The 22,519-nt window shown below is 38.0% G+C and overlaps 1 protein-coding gene across 20 annotated transcripts in view; it reads right to left on the bottom strand.

Moving 5' to 3' along the window:
• adgrl2a (adhesion G protein-coupled receptor L2a) overlaps positions 1–22,519 on the bottom strand; it is a 100,970-nt gene that overhangs the window by 30,282 nt on the left and 48,169 nt on the right. For 8 of the 20 annotated variants that reach the window (XM_042006235.1, XM_042006230.1, XM_042006217.1 and 5 more), the window contains exons 4-6: positions 19,664–19,773; positions 6,821–6,835; positions 4,913–5,713 (exon numbers count right to left, since the gene is read on the bottom strand). In XM_042006235.1, the coding sequence (XP_041862169.1) occupies positions 4,913–5,713; positions 6,821–6,835; positions 19,664–19,773 (926 nt within the window). Of the gene's footprint in view, positions 1–4,912; positions 5,714–6,820; positions 6,836–18,075; positions 18,136–19,663; positions 19,774–22,519 lie in introns of all 20 variants that reach the window. The other 12 variants (XM_042006234.1, XM_042006218.1, XM_042006233.1 and 9 more) reach the window with 2 other exon arrangements.

Genomic DNA, 22,519 nt, shown 5'->3' with positions numbered 1-22,519 from the left:
TGGGCACCTTTATGTGAAACAAAAATGAATTTGCCCCATCTGTGTTACCTGCAGGCCTGACAAGAGGTTGGTCCAAGCTGGCTTAGCTTTGCAGTCATTCAGTCATTGGGGTTAAGTTACAAATATATGCAGTTAAGGGGAAATACATTTTCTTCACAAAGACTCTATTTTTAGTGTTTTACAAAAATGTAAAAAAAGGTAATCCATGCCAGTCATAAAGCTGTTCCAGTACTTGAAACATTATTTCTGAATGTCATAAGTAAGCAGAGTGATCCCTGATTTTCATGTGCGTGATGGGCATCTTTTTTCTGTTGTGTGTCTGTAGTTTCCCAGGAGGCAAAGCTCAGGATTTACTTAAATCCAGTCATTTAGTGTGCAGTACTCCCACAAGGCATTATTTGAGCAGTCTGGCCAGGGCTTTAGCTTGTATTCAGGAGAAAAGTCAAACAGACGGTTATGTTAGGAGGCAGACTTGAACTTAAATTCAAATATATTTAAGTTTGCGGGGGGGCTCATAGGGGTGGAGGGCCAAGGAAAAAAAAAACAGAGGGTCTATTGGTAAAAAAAAAAAAAAAACAGACAAAGAAACTATAGCACTGAGAATAAGACAAGAGGACAGGCAAACAAAAACAAAAAGGGTGATTTTCCACATCGATATCTTCTCCTTTTCACACTGCTGTGTCCACTTGGGCAGTTGACAGGAGGCTGTGGAGAGGGGGGATTGTTGTTTGGGAAAACGAACAAACAGGCCATTCTTAACACATCCTGATCCCTGTCCGTATACCACTGGTGAGCATGTTTAAGAAAGAAGTATGTGCCATTTTTTACACATTAAAATGGCTGCACAAGCTTAATGTTAATGAGAGAGAATCAAGAGGTGAATCTATAAGCTTTATAGAAAAAAGTCGGTATGATGTCATCACCTGGTTTGTCAAGTTTAGATTTGAAGCCTTCAGTTTGCCATTTTGTCTGATGCTGAGTCTTATTATTCTCTTTTGTAAACAGAATGTGATGTGTAAAGAGTGAAGCTGACTGAGAGTGTGGCACACTACTGACAGATAAGTCACTTGTGAATCAAAGATAACCCTTCCACCCAAGCATACACTCATTATTATCTGCTGTTTACTCTAATGTAACCATAATTTACTAAATAAACATCATGACCACTGAGACTATTACCCTATTAGAAACATGTTTGCTGAGTTAATAAATCAAATTAAGAGTAGGAGAATATTTCCATTAATTTTTTAAGCTAAAAGAAATAGACCCTGCTGACCCCTACTTTCACAGTGGTGGTATTTTCAACTGGTGGTTGTTCTTGCTTTGAAAACATCCATCTCTCCTTTTGATAACCTGTATTTCAGCTCTAAATCTTGCCATGCACAAGCTGACCTGCTTGTAAGCACTGCAGAAGATGAGGATGAATAATTGTGGTGCTTATTAAAGAGTTGTATATTAATCAAACTGTGAGAGGTAAACTCTCTAGGATGACTGCTAATGTATTCAGCACACATGCATTTCTAACAACTGAACAGTTTTGCATTGTAAAGCACTTCTATAACATAAACAATGAAGCAACATTTTGACCACATGCAGAGTTTTGTAAGCTAATTGGAAAGTCACGTCAGAGATTTGCACCTTACAATTCTCCAGTGGGGACTTACCTACATTCCCCACTTGCATTTACATTGTTTGCGGGTGCAGAAAAGTTTGAAAGTGAATGCAAATGTATTGACATTTAAACAATTAAAGATGGGGGGGGGGGGGGTCCTGATTTGTGTGGGTGTTAAATGCAACAGAGATGGTTCGTTTCATGTAATTGTTTTGCAACAAGGGATGAATAAAAGATTTTCAAGGCTCACATGTGTCCAATTGAGGCAGCGTCAGAGTCTTTTTGTGCACATTTCTTGTTAAAATAGCTTTTGATAGTGCGTACTAAGTGGTTTGAGGATGCATATCAGAGTTTGAGTATAGAAATGGGTGTGTAATGAGTTTTCTCTGGGAATAGCTAATTTATATCAATTTAATCATCTCTCATACAGTACATAAAGGAATGTGTCGTTTTATGAGCTTCTATATGCCAGAAGGAAAACATGCACAGAGCTGTGGTTAAATGAGTGGATTATGGGACTGCTGGTCAAAGCCAGGAGAGGGACTTACTGACCCATTTAATGTCCACTTCCAGAGGAGCTGCATGTTGGATGTGACCCTATTCACTCTCTCATAATCCTACAAGAGATGAGCTTGTCTCTACATAAGCAACGTTATTGGCGTTGACAAGAACCCAACTTTCTGTCGCACACAGACTTAGCATCACTTTGATGTTTTGCATTCCATGACGAGGCGAATCAAGAGACTGGGATGTTTGTGTGCTTGAGAAATATGGGGAAGAGGAGTTGCAGCGTACATTTGTAAACGCATACAGCATCGATCTCTCTCCCATGAGCTGCACCACTGACTCATCTTCTGTGTGTGTGTTGATATTCTCTTGAAGGAAAATATGAAATATAAAGACTGAAAACCTACAGGTTTTTTTTCTTTTTTGAATAAGAAGAGACAATTAAAACTCTTGCTTCTCCATAACATTTATCCCAGAAAACATAGTAGCATTTTGCTTGTTGGATTCTTTTATCAAGATCTTGACGAAATTATGGTGATTCAATAACTATGTATAAAGTTTTGTTTTTTTTTTTTCTTCTTTGGACTCTATAAGGATTAACATCTGTTTAACTTGCTTGTTTTTTCAAACAATGCATACTTTGTAATATTTGATAGAGCATCAGCATTCCCATTCATCCATTTTAAGGTTGGGGATGTTTAAGGAGTCCGTTCACTGTGCTCTGAGGTACTTTTAGTACTTTTTACATGTGAGGGTGAGCTAAAAACTTAACGTGTTCTTGAGAACATTTGAAATGCTCCTTTCAATATGAGTTTTCTGGGGTTTTTTTTACGCAAAAATTGTAGTTAACTTTTACCACAAAAGCATTCTGATAGCTTGTTTTATTGCTTACTGAAGCAGGAAAAGACATAAGCTTCAAGATATCAAAGAGAGGGCGTCCTGTGACAGGCAGAAAAAAGTGCCATCATTTATGTGTCAACATCAGCCACGTGGGAGGACAAGTTTATTGACATCTTGATGATCATCCTGGACCATTCTCCCTTGCTCTTATCGACTTAAATTCAACATACATTAGTCAGCAGCAGGGCCAGACTCATGTCTCATTTGTCAAGAAAAGAGAGCAGAGTTTTTGCTGACATCAAAATAAAAATGTGTACCCCGTGGAGCTAATACAATATGTCAGGTAGTATGTGTTTCCAAACATATTAAAAAAGAATTGAAATGGGCTTCTTTTCATTCTTGGGAGGTCTAACTGTGTGGAGTATTTCCTATGCACTCAGAGTCATTGAACTCAAGTAACTTGACTGTAGAGCTTTTTCAGGGAATATCTATTAAAAATCTGATTTTGTTATCTGTGATCAGTGTCCATTCAACAAATGAACAAATCAATATAGCCCACAGCCCGTTTGTACACAGCTAAATCCATATCAACCCAAAGTGAGGACTGTTTCTTGTCTCCCTTATAATCAGCTTATGGTATGTCATGTGAAAACATCAATTATTATTATTACATTATATATGAGAAAGAGGTATTTTAACCACTATTTGGAGCATTTGTCTCCAGAGGTACATGTTAGCCTCATTTTCAGTTACTTTGTCTGAATGTATGGAATTTAGCTTTGAATATGATTAAAATTTTGACTTTGGTCTGCTCTTCAGTTGGTTTAAACTTGTTTGTGAAATGCAAACACTTGATTCATAAACTACCTCAGCATCAGTCGTATTTGCAGTGGAAAGAGTTTAAATATTCAGTTGTGGAATAATAATGAATGTGATTGTTGCAGTGAACTCTCTGTATATTACTTCTGCTTTGGAACCTGGACTCCATCCTTTGTCACAGTAAAGCTTGCCTCATACTGACTAGACTGATACTGTTCCACTGACTGAACCCAATTTAGCAGCCCTAGCTTGTGCTCTATCAATACCAAAGTGTGCGAGTTATCACATTAATAAATATTGAGCTCTCGGATAATCTGAGGAAAAGTTGCTTGACCTCTTTGGCTCATCACTGACTGCGTTGAGTATTACGTGGACTTAGGACTCAGGGTGTGGAGGGGATTAGGATAATTACTGTTATTATATTCTCAGTGCAAGGGCTATTGCAGGCCTTGGCTAGTCTGCGCTCAGCTCGACAGCTAAATTAAAAACATGCGCAGCTGATGTGACCCTGGGTGATTGATCCTTCTCCCTTGTGTCTACTATCTCCTTCTTAGGAAAAACCTTGAATCTTAGACTCCAGTTTCAGAGTGTGAAATGTTTTTTCCTCTTTTTAATGGCCAATGGAGATTTGGAATTTCAGCATCACTGGGGGGGGTAACATCTAACCTTGCCCCAGGCCAGACTTTGCACCTGTCCAGACATGTATGATTCCACAGGTGAAAATATATCTCTCTTTCTTCCTGCATCACTCACTCTGAAAAAAAAGGACATGCTAGCAGTGGTCCCTGGAGCATTAGCAATAGGGACTCAGGGAACGCTGGGATGGTAAACCTCCCCAAATCCCCAAGATACTGATCCCTTATGATATGGTAACTGGCTTTGAGGTGTTGTTTACCACAGAGCCTGCTCACTTCACTCCCCAAGATACTTTTCCTACACTCCAAAGCTTCCCATAACATATCTAGCACATATTAGATTCTAAATTAAAAATCAGTCAGCTGTGACACCTGACACATAGATGGGGAATACCATGGGAATATCAAAGTGTACTTGACAGCAAATAAAATCACCATCTCAGCAATGAAGTTTAACATTGTTGTCTGCAGAAGAAATGCATGGATGATGGGTTCTTACCATGTGCTGGATCAGGTGGGCCAAACTCCAGGTTGTACCTCAGGATGTAAAAGTTATTCCATACATAGAGCTGGTTATCTCGCGGATTATAATCCACAGCTGCGATGTACTGGTATTGGTTGGGAAAGTGTATATCAACGTATTCCCCACGGTTCTGTTTGGTATTATAAATATAATCAATCAAGCTCTTGCTGACCTCACTTTCATTATCTTCATAGGTGGAGCGAACCACATACAGTACTCCACAAACCATGAAGGCATTGGAGGCTGAGCGCTTATCATAGGTCGTTTCCCAGGTAGCCTCGAATCGTAGCGTATAGGGGTTCAACTGGCTGATTACCATCATGCCGTTGTTCTGCTCTGTGGCGTAGATCACCCACAGCCCGTTCTCATCAACAGCCAGGTCAATGTCTGTTTTACCTCCCCACTTGTAGGGAGATGTGTCATGGTAGTTGGCATTATTGATGATGGCCTCGCCACTTTTGATTCGAGTCCGCAGGTCAAACTTCACAATGTTGCGCGTACGTTCCTTGTTGAAAAATACGGCCCCATCGTAGACCACGAATCCAGTCCCATCCACCCGGTGAGGCAGCTTGTAGGTGATGGTTTGCCGAGCATTTTGGAAGTCATCCAGAGAGGAATACTCAATTAGAGTGTCTGTCCTGTAAGGAGTCCAAGGCATGAAGTAGATTTTGTCGCCGGCTTGCAGTGGATCTTTGCACCAGGCGCCAGCTTGTTGCTCCGCTTCAAATAGAAAGGAAGGATCACCAACAGCTTTCAGAGTCCCAGGACAAAGAAAAACTAGTAATGGGAGAAGAGTAGAATGAAAAACAGACAAAGGTTAAAATGTGAAATATAAAACTTTAAAAATGTAATACCAGTAAAAATCACTAGAGTCTTCATTGTGTTTTACAGGTTGTCTAATAGGAATGAGTACAAATACATATTAATAAGTGGCCAAAACACAACTAACATCTATAGCCAATATTTACAAGCAGTATTAGGATTTTGGTTTTGTGCATAGAAAGAAATAAACAAAGAAATAGAAAAAGTTAATAAACATTTATAGTCTGAAACAAAAAGAAGATTGGCCTCATTGACATGTACTGTTGAACAGAACACAAAGGAGGGGAAAAAGAACAGAAACGAAACCTTAAAAAACAAAAAACAAACAAACAATTGGTCCTGTAAACAAAAAAATGCAGCAAACTAAAGTCACTTGGCAACAGACGGGAGAGGTTATGAGAGAGCAAGAGTCAGCAGAGTCTGCAAAATGTGTGTACTTAGATGTGTCTTAGTTACACCAACTTTTCTACATTATATACCTGACAGATCTGCCATTACAAAGTGGTGCAAATGTCACAAACATTAAAATTTTAGCATACTTTAATTATGAGTCTCTTGAGGTGTTTTGGTTGTTTTTCTGAGGTATAAGAGGCATAAGAATCAACAGAGAAAAGAGGCAAGTGGTCAGATGGTAATAATGGGTAGGAGAGTGAGAGTGTGGGGGGTGGGGGCTTGGAGAGAAAAGGAACAGTAGAAAGCAATAGCTTGAAAAGAGAGCCAAGAAACACTGTTACCATGGCATGCTATGAGAAAGGGTTTGGAAGCCAGGCAATATGAGATTCTGCTGAGTAGCAAAAGCACCCAGGGAGAATGAGAAGAGGATGCCCCTATGGACTGCAGCCAATACACCCCCATTTACATCTTTCGGCTGCTTGTGTGCTGTCTTTTTTATGGCCAGCTTCACTTCCCTTGTAGCACTACACTGGCCGTTAAATTACAGTTGGGGTGTTTTGAAGGAAACGTCTGCATTGTGTTTGTAGGGGCCACCATGGGAAAATAGGTAATTTACAACCAGATGCCACAAAACAAGGAGCTAGGGTTTGGATCGTGTCTGTTATTTACCTTTTTGCTCCACTTCTATTTTAAGCGTTGGAAGAGAGAATGAAAGGGGTGCAAGGGAAAAAAGAGATTAATATGAATTAACTGTCATAGCTGTGATTACACATGCAGCAACACGTTATGAGACATGGAAAAAGACAGGTACACCTATTAAAGCAGGAAAGTTATGAGAAAGATGACACACGGCCGTCAGGGTCCTGTACTGGAAACAGGTTAAGATTAGCACACAAAAAAGGATCATTTGTTGATATCAATGTATATCATGGTGGTGGATGGATATCTTTTTTCCACTGATTGCCAGTTTAACCATTAATGACAATTCAGTTTGATTCAATATCTGAAATCCACAAGTAAAAGGTGTTTTATTTTTACTTGAAAAACAATGGCAAAGCATTTTGAGTAAGAGAGGGTGATCACCTCTACAGAAAGTAATATATATTGTAAAAATATTGTAGCTTAAAACGCTTATCTTATACCGTCAAAGCTGCCATGGCTCCATTCAATGAGTGCTACAGCAGTAATATGGGATTTAGAGCATGTTTGGAAAGTATAGCTAAACTCTGACTCTTATAATCCACCCACCACCACAAACCACAAAAGAGTTTTTCTATTGTTTCAGATATATAGATGGGTGACATATTAAAGGAAAAGCCTGAATAACTGACTGAAGAAACACAGCAAATGCGGATTCTTCCACAGTGGTGAACTTCATGGTACAAATAAGCAATAAACATCCCTTCATGCTTTCGTAGCATGTGAGCTTTTAATATTGAAAAGGTCAGAATTACAGGTCAATGTGATTTTTGAAGATGCTTTGTTGTTGAGACACCAAACTGGCTAAAGTTTCAATAAGAATAGCACCTACTATGATCTCTACATTTAGATCTATGGGAAATGCATCAATAAAAGCCACAGATATTGTGGTTGACAGCACACATATGATGACGGTGCTGCTTGTGCATTAGTGTGATATGTAAGGACAAACAGAAGAGAAAATCTTCCTCAGGTTACTGAGAATGTCAGTGAAGGACTTAATTGTACTGTGTCAGCAAGAACAGTCCATCGACCAAACCATAGCGAGGGACATTATAGTAAGGTTGTGGTGCATAACCCCTCACTGCAGAGATGAAGGCCACAGGGATGTCCACTAATAACACCTTGTCAATTACATGTTACCTTCTTTGGTAGATGGCACCATAAATACTTGCTACTGAAACCAGTTTCAATAATGTACATCAGCAGGTACTTGTTGGAGCAGCCGTTAACCAGCAAACAGAATCCAATCTTTTGATGCTTTTTTGAAAATCAATTAGAAGGAAAGTGCGACAGTTGGTAAAACTAATGGTGTTTAATTCTATTTTCAACAAGAAGTTGAAAATAAGGTTGCAGAGACTGAGAAAACTGGTATAAAATCTCATCACTATAATAAATAGTGAATGTTAAAATAGTGAACAATGCTGCTAAATTAAGCCGCATTGAATGAGCGAGTCTTTTGTTTGTTGCACACATATTGTGATCCTTTGATATTGTTGTCTGAATTGTTTAAAATTTTGTAGGGATGTACGATATATCGGCACTAATATTGGTATCGGCAAAACTGGGCCGATATTCACAGCCGATAGTTATTTAAATCTAATTGCTGTTTTTGTACGCCTGTCAGGAGGAGGAGGGGGATTTGATCATACAGCGATGTGATCATGTGACAGCGATGCAGCACTACATTGTGGGTAACTGAAGCTAGAAGCAATGTCTGTGTGGTGATTTTTCACGGTGTCAAAAGAAGATACTTGAAAAGCAGTATGCAGTATTTGTAAAGTCGAAGTGATGTGAGGAGGATGCTGTGTCAAATCATCAAATTTCCTCTAGAACAGGTTTACACTTTGTCCTTTTATCAAACAGTAAACAGTGTAATGCTATTTATCTGGTGTACATGAGGGCATGTCATAGCTGCTCTCTGTGTGCACACACACAGGCATGCGCGCACACACAGGTTTGTCAGAGGACAGAGTGAACGTGTCGGAAAACACACCAAACAGCTGGAAATCAAACAAAAATATGAGTTTTCTAAATTCTCTCAGGCAGCTGAAGATGGAAGCATGTTGCTCCAGTGAGGAGCATGGAGTATTTTTCCTGCTCCGGTGTTACGCCAATAGCGTAACACTGGATAGCATAACACTGAATCTACTTCATTCATTCATTCATTCATTCACTCATTCATTCATTCATTTATTCCATCACAGTATTTCTGGCTCTGAATCTGGGGAAACACTGTATTGTTATGGTACTTAAGAAATTAATGTATATGTGTCAATTTAGATTATTACAGTAATCTGATTACTTCCAGATTTGATTGTAAAGTAAATGCACTCAGTTTTTTATATATATATATAAAAAGTTACCTGAGAACGTCTTTAATATTCAAGAAAAATAGGCAGTGTTACATAATTTGCTGTAAATGAATCGATATTAAATCGAATCAGATTTAATCGAAATCGAATCAAAATAAGCTCTTATGCATCGAATCGATTCGGGAAATTAGTGACGATACCTAGCCCTACTAATGAGTCATCCTGCATCACGTTTAACAAATTAGTATGTGGTATACACCAAAAGACAGCACAGCCATGAAAATTTCACCCACTGTGAGTGGCTTCTGATAAGTGCAAGCCCAGTTAACAAAAAAGAAAATGTTTAGCGTAAAATGGAAATAAATAGAATGCACTTATCTGCAAAGGAATAGGAAACTTATGAATAAGAGTAACTGACCTTGAATTTGATGACAGCAACATGTCTCAAAAAAGTTGTGACAGGATAATTTTATACCTCTGCGAAGCTAACACCACATTATGGAGAGTGAGGATCAGTTGTTGGATGTCTCGGATAGGATTGTTATTCCATTACTGCATGATGTAGGATTCTAGATGCTCAACTGTCCTGGGTCTTTTTTGCCATCATGTTAAAGTATGTGCTTTAGCATTGTGTCCCTGAAACATAAGCCCTTTCCTGACAGAGACATTGTCTGTATGAGAGCGTATATTGCTCTAAAATCTTTATATACCTTACAGCATTGATGGAGCCTTTCCAGATGTGCAAGCTGCCAGTTCCACGGGCACTGATGCACCCCCATACCATCAGAGATGCAGACTTTTGAACTGGGTGTAGATAACAAGCCAGATGGTCCCTCTCCTCTTTAGTCCAGAGCATTCTGCATCTACAGTTTCCAATAATAATTAAGAATTTTGATTCATCTAAACGCAAAACAGTTTTCCAGTTTGCCTCAGCCCATTTTAATTGAGCTTTGCCCCAGAGAGGACAGTGTCATTTCTGGATCACGTTCACATATGACTTCTTTCTATTATAGAGTTTTAAGCTGCATTTGTGGATTGCACAATGAACTGTGTTCCCAGTAAATGATTTCTGGAAGTCATCTGGAGTCCTTGCAGTGATATCTATAAAAGAATAATATATTTTTTAATTCAGTTCCACCTGAGAGCCCAACGATCACAGACATCCTAGTACTGATTCTTCAGCCCTGTCCTTTGCATGCACAGACGACTCCAGATTCCCTGAAAATGTAGATGTTTGTGTTCTGTAGATGATGGAATATTCAAAGTTTTTTACAATTTTATATTGTGGAACATTTTGCTGAAACTACTTCACAATTTGTAGAGGATTTTTTGTACATTGCCTAACCTCAGTCCATCTTTATTTCTGAGAGACTCTGTCTCTACAAGGTGCTCTTATCTAGTCATGTTACTGACCCTAAAGCTAATTAATCTGATTAATTGTAAGTAGTTAAATTTTTGTAACACTTATTTTACAGCTTTATGTGGCCCTGTCGCAACGTTTTCATACATGTTGCTGCTGGGATGTAGCACCGACAGATAGCTGAAGTGGCTGATATGAACAAATCCTACCAATAGTTAGAGAGCGCTGGACTGAAGGACAGCACACAGGCACTTACCATGGCAGCACAGGAGTAGGCCTTGAGTACCGCGGCTTTTGAGGCCCAGATGTACCAGATGTGCAAAGAGGCCACTGAACCAATCTAGCACTACACAGCAGGGTGCAAGATACTGACAGGCAAAGAATACATGGAACGCCATAACCAAGTAGCCGGCATAGTGTACAAAAAACATCTGTGCTGGACTGGAGACCCCGAGGTCAAAATGGGAAACACCTCCCAAGGTGGTGAGAATGAGAGGGCTTAGATCCTGTGGGACTTCCAGATACAGCCGACAAAACGGTGGTGGCCAACCAGCCGGACATTGTGATCAAGGATAAGCATCAAAGAAAAGCCGTAGTGATCCATGTAGCCATCCCCAATGATGGAAAAAGGAACACGAGAAACTGGAGAAATACCAAGGACTCAAGGAAGAGCTGGAAAATGCCTGGAAGGTGAAGACAACCGTAGTACCAGTGGTCAATGAAGCACCGGAGGCTTTGGGGGTGATCTGGATCCAGGACTTTTTAGAATTCCTTACTATGAGGAGATAAGGATAATTTTGCCGTTACATCTTCTAAAACATCTAATTAAAAATAATGCCCCCAATCATTGGCTCAAAAAAAAAAAAAAAAAAAAAAAAAAGTAATAAAAAACAATGGCTTGGCAGAGGTCTGCCTTTTAACAAATTATATGACAAATTAATAATTGAATTCCTGCAGTGAAAGTGTTACGCAAATAAAAGTATAATTGAGAAAAGATATTACTGTACTAATTAAATAAATCATAAATAAATGGTCACAAAAACTCACACACTATTGTTATGGTAATAAATATATAAAACATAGTTAGATAAATAATACTGTTTCATTTACGTAGCTGGAACTGAACTATTACCGGCTGCAACTCGTGGATCTTTTTCATTATTCTGTTTATTTTCTCAATAAGCTGATTAGTTAGTTGTAAAAATGGAGGAAATAGTCTTAGAGCTCAAGAGTAATCTCATAAAAATGCTTACTTTAACCATTTAACCAACTAAATGCTCAAAGCTCTTTAGCTTTAGCTGCCAACCTTCTGTTAACCACACAGTTTTTTCTTCTTATTGCTGAGTCTAGAGGGTATTTCATTATTATTATTATTATTATTATTATCATTATTATTGATATTATTATTATTATTATTATTATTATTATTATTGTCGTGGTCCTTGTTGGCAGAGAACTGTGACATGTTAACTAAAGAGTAATTTTTCTAGACATATGGACATATATCTGTTAATTAACATGGCAGGTTTGTGTAAAACCATTTTTGTTATGCAATTTGTACATTTCTCTTTAGCTCCAATTTTTTCATTACCATGATTTATACATGACTGTGGCATTTGAACACAAAGTGTACATTCTTGTTTACTGTGATGGGCACTTCGGTCAACCTTTTTCATTGTTGTGATGGGGAAAATGCATATTTAAATCTTTTGATCCATTTTTACAATAAAAAAAAAAAAAAAAACAAAAAAAAAATAATTAAAGTTTTTTTTTTTTTTTTGTCCTGAATGGTTCTTTATGTGCATACCTTTTTGCAATTACACAGTCATTTCCTGCTGCTGTGCAGTGGGCATTCATTCCTGTCTCGGGGTTATTTTAAAACAAATTGGCCAATATTTAAAAAGAAGCAGTATAGTGTGAACAGCATCTGAGCAACGCTCTAGGTCTGCAGTCTTGCTGGCTCAAAGATAGCCCTTGCTGGTACAGGCTCCATCGTGTAATCCCAGCTAATGCTGTGGTGCACTGAAGCTGTTTTTGTAGAACTTTGTAGCCAAAAAACCCAAGTTTGTGGTTTCCTTCTCTACTTGTGATCAAAGCTTGCTTGTAATACATTTTGTCATCAGCAGTCCCTCCCTTGCTGTCTGTATGCAGCCCAAAAACGCTGGACAAAGTATAACAAGTATGTGAGTATGTTTGTGCTTAAATCATTCTCTTCAAAACAAGCCAGACAAACAAGACAGAGCAGAAAAGCAACATCGGATGGTCGTTTTTAGGAGAGACTGTGAGGAAATTGCCTCGTTACATACCTGTAACACTTCGCTGACAAAATATGAGGTCTGACAAGTTAAATACACATGCATGGAAAGCTTTAGGGCTGCTGAACCAAAATGTAATATGAATTAAATCATATATGGCTCAGCAGAAACCCATTTTTTTTTTTTTTTTGTGAATAGTTGCTAAATTATAATACTTTTCATTTAACACCTTACAAAGACACTATATGCTGTGTTTTCCTTTAATGTGTCACCCATCTTTAGGTGCCTTTTCCCTTTTTTTTCTAATTCACTTAGATATCAATACAGAACAGATGGCAGTAAATCTACAGATGATAACAAAAAAGTTAGTTTTAATAAACCCAAATTAAAGAGGTGAGTATTTGTTATAAAGTTTTTTGACCAATGAAAATTAATATAGATTTTGTGCATACACACACAAAAAAAAAATGTTTTACTTACATTCTACATAATTCAAAAGACTAGAAGCAATGTGTTTGACCTGGATTCTGAAACAAGTCTAAAAAAGGTGCAATGAATTCAGGTGCGATAAGTAGCATTACCCTTGCCATTACAACTTTAAAATGTGTGAAGAACAATAAATAAATAAAAACAGCATAACAAATTCGTTTTGACTTAATAAAAAAAAAAAAAAATTAACAAAAAAATTAACACTGATGCAAAATACACAGATCAGCCACAACCTGAAAACCACCATTGGGTGAAAGAGATAACCTGATCGTCTTCCACAAATTTTGTTCCAGGAAATTTGACATGTACCATCCACCTAAACAAAGAGCCTGCTTACATGAACATCAAAATCCGATAACTTGGAGTAATCAGATAATTGTAATAATCAGATTTTATGCGCCTTGCTATTGTTCGAAAACCCCTGGTCTACATTTCCTGTTTGTTATCAGATTTACTTTGGTGTGTATATGTGTGTAGTGATACCACTTCCTGTTATTTTTATTTAAAAAAAAGTGGCCTTTTTGGAACATGAATGCACCCACGTTGTTAGCAATAGCTGCTAATGTGGGAGGTAATCCTGCAAAATAGTCTAAAGGTGAACGTTTTACTTCGTTTATACTCTGGCTGTGGCAAACCATCATGTTTTTTTTGTGTGTGTGTGTGTGTGGTTCAGTCATTTTGTAATGGCTTTGGATCGCTTTCGTCTTTTTAACGGAAGCCATTACAAAGACGAAAGCGATTAAGTTTTTTGCACATGCGCATACATAAAAAGTAAAAATAAATCAGATAAAAGGGTTGACATTCGCAAAGACATCGGGGTATTGGGTGGAAATCTAGAGGCGTGATCTACTAAAGACTTACATGTGTAAAAACATGTTGCAGTTAATTTACTAACCAGGCGCACTGAGGACTGTCTGTTAAATGCACAAAATAATACACACAATCCATATTTTGTAAGTTTCTACCAGAATGTACAAAACATAGGGAGGAGCAGATGCAAATAGATCAATGTAGAGCACGCAATGTGATTTTCCGAACATGAAACTGATCGCACTGGCTAATTTTGCGTCTCTATTTAACACATGTGATAGGCAGGTATTAACTGGCACAACTTTACACAGCTGCAGTTATTGTTGCAAGGAGGATGCTGAACACCTCAATGGTGACGGAGAGACCACATCTTATCGTGTAAATCTAAGATTATTGAATCATATGCCTGTGTTGTTGTGTTAAATGCTATGTTAGCAGGATGGGCTGCTGCTACTAAGCTCTGGGTCTACTGGCATTCAGAGCTCTCACCACCGCCTGTACTCCATCTTCGATCCCTCTTTTAAGGGCATTAATGACCATCATCAGCCCAGATACAGCACTGACCAGCTGCCGAGTGTGTGCTAAAATGAGCCCCTATTAGCGCATTCAGTGTGCACCGCATGGGTAATGAAAGGTGCCACAAGAGGCACATTCATTTGATCATTTGATGTCTTGGGTTGAAAGTCTTAACATATCAATAAAAACTAATGCGTTGTCACATATCTTACTCTGCAATCAGCTCTAATGCGTCATACCCGGTATTCCTGCCATCTGCTCCTCACAGTAAGTGAGCTGCACCAGTTGCTAAATATTGGTCAGAGGCATCTCCTGTGCCGACCCCCACCTGTCTTATTTGCCGAGGTTTTATTATAAGCAATTTGTTGTGGTTTTGCCAACTGCATTTACTGTTTAGCAAATACTCTTCCATATTGAAGTTATTCTGGTGACGTTTAGACTTCTTGGCTGGAGCTCAGCAATATTTTTACTTGCCTCGTCCACTAATATCTATATTTCCATCGGGTCAAATTTCATTTTGCGTTTGTGACCTTCCTGCTCTGCTTCTAAACTCTCCATGGCAACACCACAACGCACGTTAAATCCCCATTTGAATGCTGTCGTTTGTGTCTGTTTTTAGTTGTGCCAATATTCCTAGTTGATCACCAGCAAATCATAAACAAACAGCACGTGCAATCTATATGCGTGTGCATGCAATTTTCCACTCATTATCAGGAATCCTAGTAAATCAGGGCCTAGATATGTTATTTTGATTTCACATAATCAGATAATGGAACTTATCTGATAAAGGATATTTGATTTTGCTGTTTCAATGACCATTTGAATTATCTGAAAAATCTAGAAATCAGGTAATTAGCAGATTTTGGTGTTTATGTAAATGGACTCTTTGTTTCAGACCAAGCAATGCCCTCAACCCCTGATGGCAGTGTCCTCCTACAGCAGAACAATGTACCCCAACTCCAAAAACACTGTAGGGATGCTTTATTTAAAGAAACACATCAGGGAGTGAAAAGTCTTGATCTGACCTCTAACCTCCCCAGATTAATAAGATTTGTGACACCACCCAACGACTCACAATCAACAAACGCCTTAACTGAAGACCCCACATGCTGGAGCCTAAATAAGGTGATTTTAAGTCATGGCTATTTAATGTACACATGCGTTTTCTAGGTTTGTCTGAAGCCCAGGTTAGACAATAAGTTTTGCAAGGTGGTTCATTTTCATAATTTGTCTATTTGCTGCTGGATTATCACATTGTTGTGTAAGAGGCAACATTGGTTCTCATGGCATTTAATGCCTAAGTAAAAGTCATTACACAAGTTATCACTTTCTATAAAATTCCATAGAAGCTCAGTAGTTGTGAAATATAAAATATTTAACTCTTAAAAAAACATAAAAAAAAAACATTAGATAAAACATTAGGTAAAAGTTTATCTAATGTAAAAACATGGAATTATGGAGTGATTCAGGTTATCTGACATCACTTAATTTGAGGTTTATCTTTACAGCGGCTTCATATGTGAGTACCATGTGACACAAGGAGCTACAAGTATTATCGGGAAACATAATTTTTTTTACTCTAGATCTGGTTGTTGTGTCTTTCATTTATGTCTGTTTTACAATCAACAGGCTCAGTCATAGAGAACTGAAAGGATCAACATGCATATTCCAGTCTAGTATGCATCATGGGATAATATTATTGTCTCCTACTCAGATTAGTTCATGTTCATACCAAAATTTAATTTTGTTAGAAAACTGTTGAGTCTGATCTAGGCTTCAGTGGCAGAAAAGCATTTGAAACTGAGTTTCGCAAGGATCCATAAATGAATGCACTCCATTCTGCAGAGGAAATTCAAGTGTGCTGCACCCAACTATGAGATCAAACATGGGTAGAAAGCAAATAAATTAACAACAGTTCTCAGAAGCTGCCTCAGCTACATAGAACGGAGGCAAAAACAGAGACATGGCGTGAGGGAATTCTGGAAAGAAAATGAGAACACATGAAGGAAGACTGGATGACGTTAGTAGAAATATAAAAATAGAAGGAGCAATCACTGTGATCAGAAATCGGTCAGTGCATGAGGAGAGTGAGTCAGATACCCGAGGAGGTTTCCTGCAGATTGCACAGGGGAAGGGAAGACAGTCAGTCAGTTTTCATACAGCAACATAAAAACAAACAAGAAACACATCCCAACCCACAAATACCCAAACACAGAAAACTTTCTCTAAAAGACATAACAGGATTGTTTTGGGGGTATTTTATACCAAATTGTGACAAGCATTTGTAATCGCTTCTAAAAATCTGGTGTTCCATCTTAAAACAGATGCATTTCTGCCGTCCACTGTAGACTGAATTGAATCCTTGAGCGTTTAATGAAATTAGAACATTATGTAAATTACATTTAACAAATAAGGTGGGAGGGGAAGTATGAAAACAAACACCAAAGGAGACCAAACACACATGCTACCACTCATTTTCATGGCCTGGCCGTTGATGTCACATGGATTACTGGCAGTAGCATGAGATTAAAATGAAAATATTAGCAATCAAGACTATTTTGCTCACTGGCACGATTACAGTTTAACAAGGTAAGGTAAAGGAGTCAACTTTGTTCTCTTTTTTCTTATAATTTCAAAATAGTTTGCAGAGAGCAGTCCTGATAAAGTCTTAGATTTTATGTTGTCTGATTAACGCAATTACTGGAGCCAATTCAGCGGGTGACTCAGTGCCAAGTGAAGGCAAAAATTTACATCCTTGGCTGGAGTATAAAAATGATGTTGCTAATGAGGGCAGCTAATGACAAGAACTGAAATTTAAAGCTAAAGGGATTAAAAAAAAGATGGAAATGTTGCCAATTTGTTACAAAGGTCATTTTAATAGAAAAAAAATAAATTAATAACAGAAATTGCTTGTGTGATTATATAAAAGTTAAGACAACAGAATGCATGAAATGTCTTCAGTTGGTAGCAATACATTTTGTGGATACTAGTGAAAATGAGGACACTGTCTGTGGCCCCCTTCTTGATCAGCTTAATGAGGTTTTAATACGTTGTCTTGCAAAACATCCTCTCAAGTCTTGTGGCCCAGCAAATCCAGGCGATCTTAAGCCCCTGGACCACTGTAATGTTTTTAATCACTAATCATGGTATTTGGCATATGATCTATTCTATCAACAAACTAGAAATCTGTAGTAAAAGCTTTACTATCCCATCTGTAGCTGTAGAGTTTGCTCTGGTGCTGAAAAGTTAATCTTCCCTTGCGACTGCTTCTCTGCAATAGTCTGACTCTACAAAATGATGTGAAGCATATTGATTTTATTTCCGGAGAAAGGAAACAGAGGATTGGTAAGAGGAAAGCAACAAAATAGGAAACTTGACTATAAATCAAAAACTAGCGTGGTTTACAGGAGGGTTTGAGTAGGAAAGCTTGGATTGGGCTTGTGTGGACTGAATCAGACTGGGAGAACACTAATCACTTACCAGGGCAGTTGCGATAGGATACTTTCTGTGTTCTTGGTCCAATTCTGGTTGGACATGGACCTTGAGAAGCAAAAAGATGGGGCTACAGATATGCATCTTTGCAACACCTTAGAAGGAAGTGAGGCCCTGACTTTGTGTTTACTTTTTTTATTTTTTTTATAGATTTTGCGAGGACTGAGAGTCCTTGGACGGAAGCTTAATTTTCACCACACAACAGAGGTCTCCACTGTTTCCTTGATACAAGACGAAAGCAAAACACAATCATAACAGTAGGTGGACAAGAGTGCACCTTGAGGCTAATCCTTCTATTAAGGTTGGGGGTAACACAGCAAGACATCAGATCAATACTTAACGATAAGGCAAGGAAAAAAAAGAAAAACAAAAGAAAAACACAAGTAGCTGAGTTTAAGGAATGAGCTTCAGGATTTGTCTTTGTTCAATAGTTTGGACTCAACTGGCTATTATTGCTTATCCCATCTTTAATTACGTGTCCTCAGAGCCTCAGAGAAGTTAACCTTTAAGTTGTAATGAGTTTCACCATCTAATGATGTTAACTTGAGCAATCTAAATCAACAATAAGGGGAGCAGTATGGACAGGTGTAGTGGTAATGAACAATGTAGAACAGACGTATCGAATAGTCAGTGCAACAGAAATATGTGTATTATTTAAATTTGGGTTTATTTTTCTATTTCATCTTCCTCAAACTGAAACACATTTAAAGACATGAAAGCCCAAAAAACTCATTGAATCTAAGAGAGCCGCAAAATACTATCATCCTATCTATCCAACTCTAATTATTTCAGTTCCACCTGATTAGTGATTCTGGCAATTCATCTAAATCATTGTCATTAATCAGTATGTAAAGGTTACAAGGGGAAATTTCCTTCGCCAATTTCAAATGAACATGGCAGCCTAAAGGACAAAGGAGAATTTTAATACAAAGGGCAATCTAAAGATTGTTTGGGAACTGAATGGCAATGAATATTTTAGCATCAGAGGAACAAAATGTTAACACTATCTCTTTAGATGAAATATTACCCTGTTGACTTATGAAGGGAGTCATTCTGTTCTGTTACATAATAAAACATCTGTTAACATATTTCTACACCTGTTGTATGGTTGTATATTAAGCCATCAAGGTGAGCCGTGCTCTTATGTGATAGACTTCTCAGCACAAGTCTTGAGAAATGAAACTCCCGCTTGCCATCACAGAGAATCAGCATGACTTCCTCTGCCTTCCTTCTATTCTGCTACCTCATAACCAGGCTCGTCGATCCACTAGAAACATGGTGAGCACATCAATAATGAGGGGAGTGCAGAGGAGGACTGAGGGGTTTTACAGGTCATATTTCATGGAAAGTTCACTGCGTGACACAGATTGAAGAAGAGACAGAGGAAAAGGGTGCTGGAAGGTGTTGCAGACAAAGAAAGCGCACTGACTGGACGAGGCAGGGGAGAAATGGGACTGTATATGGTAAACCACAGAGAAGAGACAGAGGGCAGAAAGGGAGTGAGAAACTAAGGATGAGAGGGTGAAGAAAAGGTGGAGGAAGGATTTTAAATTCATGACAGAAGGGTCATACTTACTGTAGGGTACACACTCATACTGGACCTCCAGGTACTTGTAGGTCCCTGGGCAGGGGTCAGGGAAGACATCTAAACCTGTGATCACAATGCACTGGGTCCGATTGTTACATCTGGCAAGATGAAAGAAACAAAAAAATACAGAAAAAGGAAAAAATAACTGTTAAAAGAAATTCTTATTACATTTCTCAAGCAGAAGAGAATAATACTGAAGTAAATGTGTGATAGGATTAAATGGATAAAAGTCTAAAACATTCTAAAAGTCTGGAAAATGTTCACATTCTTCAATAAAGAAGTAAACACTCAGGATATAGCACCGCGTTAACGGGAAGGAAAATCTTTTTAGATTACTACCAGTAGAGTAAAGGAAAACCTCTTTTTTGGATCTCATGTGTACGTTGTTTGAGAGGTTCTTTGTGCTTGTATTCGCTATATGTTTTTCAAGAGCTTGGAGATTATGTCTTAATGGCTATTAAACACTGTAATACAGTTGGATTTAATTGCAGTTTCATGTGCCTTTATACAACTTCCTTTGCTAGTTGTGATAAGTCAAGATTCAAACCAGCTTCATCCAACTGCTGGCTTGTGACTATAAGTCCATAAATTGCATTAAATAATAAAACAACAAATATTATGGAGAATAGATAACAAATTGTTTATACTGACTATTGCTGCATAGTAACCTTGTGCAATCTTTTAATTTACCATTCATGCTTCTTTGGTGGGGAAGATTTTGCACAATCTGTGTGTTTCTGTTAAGTGTTCTGATCCAAATGTCCTGAGTAAGCTGTGTGAGGCTGCACCTGTTCTGAATGGGTCATTAATTGAGGTAAACTTCTGAGGTCTAAAACAGTGCACCACTGCAGTAGAAATTCCAAAGACAAAAAAGTAAATAAATAAATAATAAAAAAATCCTAAATAATCAGACTAAAGAAATCATATGTAAGCTGTATTGGAAACAATTTTCATGAAGGCCTAGCGATGGACTGGCAGCAGGATTAAAATGAATAGATGGAAAAAAAAACCAAAAACAAACAACCTATTTTATATAAACACATAGACTATTGATTTTTATTTTACCAGCTGTTTGCAGCTGAGTCAACTTAATTTTAGCCATCACATGTAACATCTGGAGAGCAGACATTCTAAATTGGCTTTCAGTACTCTAAGGTCCAGGTATTTGCAGGTGACCACCCTCTTGCTGCGCTGAAATCAAGATAATGACATCAATACCCCGAGCAAGTCGTCTTTGTTACCAAAGGGACTTAAAATTCTATTGGGAGTGTGAGGAGTCAGATCAATAACCCTGTTCTGGTGATTTAGCTGGGACCAGAGAAAATATTTGTTTCTTCTTATTACAGACCAGTGTCCCCATTTGCAGCAGATCATTGGAAAATGTATTACTAGTTGTGCTGTTTTGTGCTTTGGGCTTTGCCTTTGTTTTGGGCTGGAGAAGTAATCATTGCTCTGAGTATAAGGTTTATATAGTTTTAGGTAACTCCTAGGAAGGACACAATGTGAGAAGGACACAAATAAATTCACACATGGGGTCAGATATTGGTGCCATTTTGGTTTCAGGTTATAAACAACCATAACTTAGCTGAATGCCACCAATCCTTGCAGGACTTAGTGGTCTTAAGTACAAAACTGTAGAAAAAAAGAAAAGAATTGCTTAAGGGTTTAAATAGGAAATACTGAAAATCACAATATTATCAGGGAAGACAGTCAGACATCACTTGTGTTTTTTTTTATTACTAAAGAAATTCAACTTCTCTATTCTTGATGCTCCTTTTCAAACATAAGACCTGCATGTTTAAATTAAGTAGCTCACAATATCACTGATGAAGAGGACTTAAACCAGCACATCGGTTTAAAATATTAGTGTCCACATCCATGTGTGCGCCTATGCTCAGAGAGGATCTCAAGGGGCATTTGCTTGATTAATGGTTCTACGTGAAATAGCAGTTGGAAATATCTGCATATTACATTTGCGTATATGGAAATAAAATGTTTAGAAATTAAAACACGCACGTCATGGTGGTACGATAATATCAAGCTTGTTTTTGTGGGTAATATTTCATGAGTCTGCAACCCTTTCTACATATTAAATAGTAACTTTGATGACTCTTCCTGCTTTGATCATGCATAAGAGTATCATTCAGGAGCAATAGAAATTACAGAGCTTTATCGACCAGATTCCACTGAAACAGAATAATATAGAAAAATAAAATTAGTGACACTAAAGAGACATAGACCTGCTGTCATTGCTCAGACACTGAACAACAGAAGGAAACCCTAAAAAAAGCTCATATTTCTTTTAAAACAATGTTGACATAAGTGCTGATAGCTCTCCCTGATATATTGACCTAATTTTAGAGCAGTGGAACAGGGGCGCCCTGATCTATGGGATTGTGTGACTCTGATTCCCGACTCATCTGTGAAACCTCAGGCATCTCCTGAGACCAATTGAAAAAGCCCTAATGACTTCTTCTATGCATAGACCCAGCCCTCATTTTGAGAGAAAGCATGTAATTGAAATTCCGCCCATAAAAAGTTCAGCATCTGGTTTGGCAGGCCACAGGTCTCCAAGTGCACACTAATTAAATACATTCAAAATATGATATCAATGACTATCTTTTGATAGTGTGAGGCTATATAGTAATTAATCATCTACATAATGAATATTAAGTGGAAGGAAGCTTTTCTTGACTTTCCTCCAGAGTAAAAAATTCTAGTTCTATATGTAAAGAGAAATTTAGTTTATCTTGTAACGCAATAGAGAGAGGATAATGAACCACTGGAAAAAGGAGCTTTATATAAAGCACTTTTTGAGGCAAAATCGTTGGAATCGTTTTCAGC

Source organism: Melanotaenia boesemani, chromosome 14 (assembly GCF_017639745.1).
Source record: "Melanotaenia boesemani isolate fMelBoe1 chromosome 14, fMelBoe1.pri, whole genome shotgun sequence".
NCBI classification, from domain to species: Eukaryota; Metazoa; Chordata; class Actinopteri; order Atheriniformes; family Melanotaeniidae; genus Melanotaenia; species Melanotaenia boesemani.
This window is presented reverse-complemented; position numbering and strand designations above follow the sequence as displayed.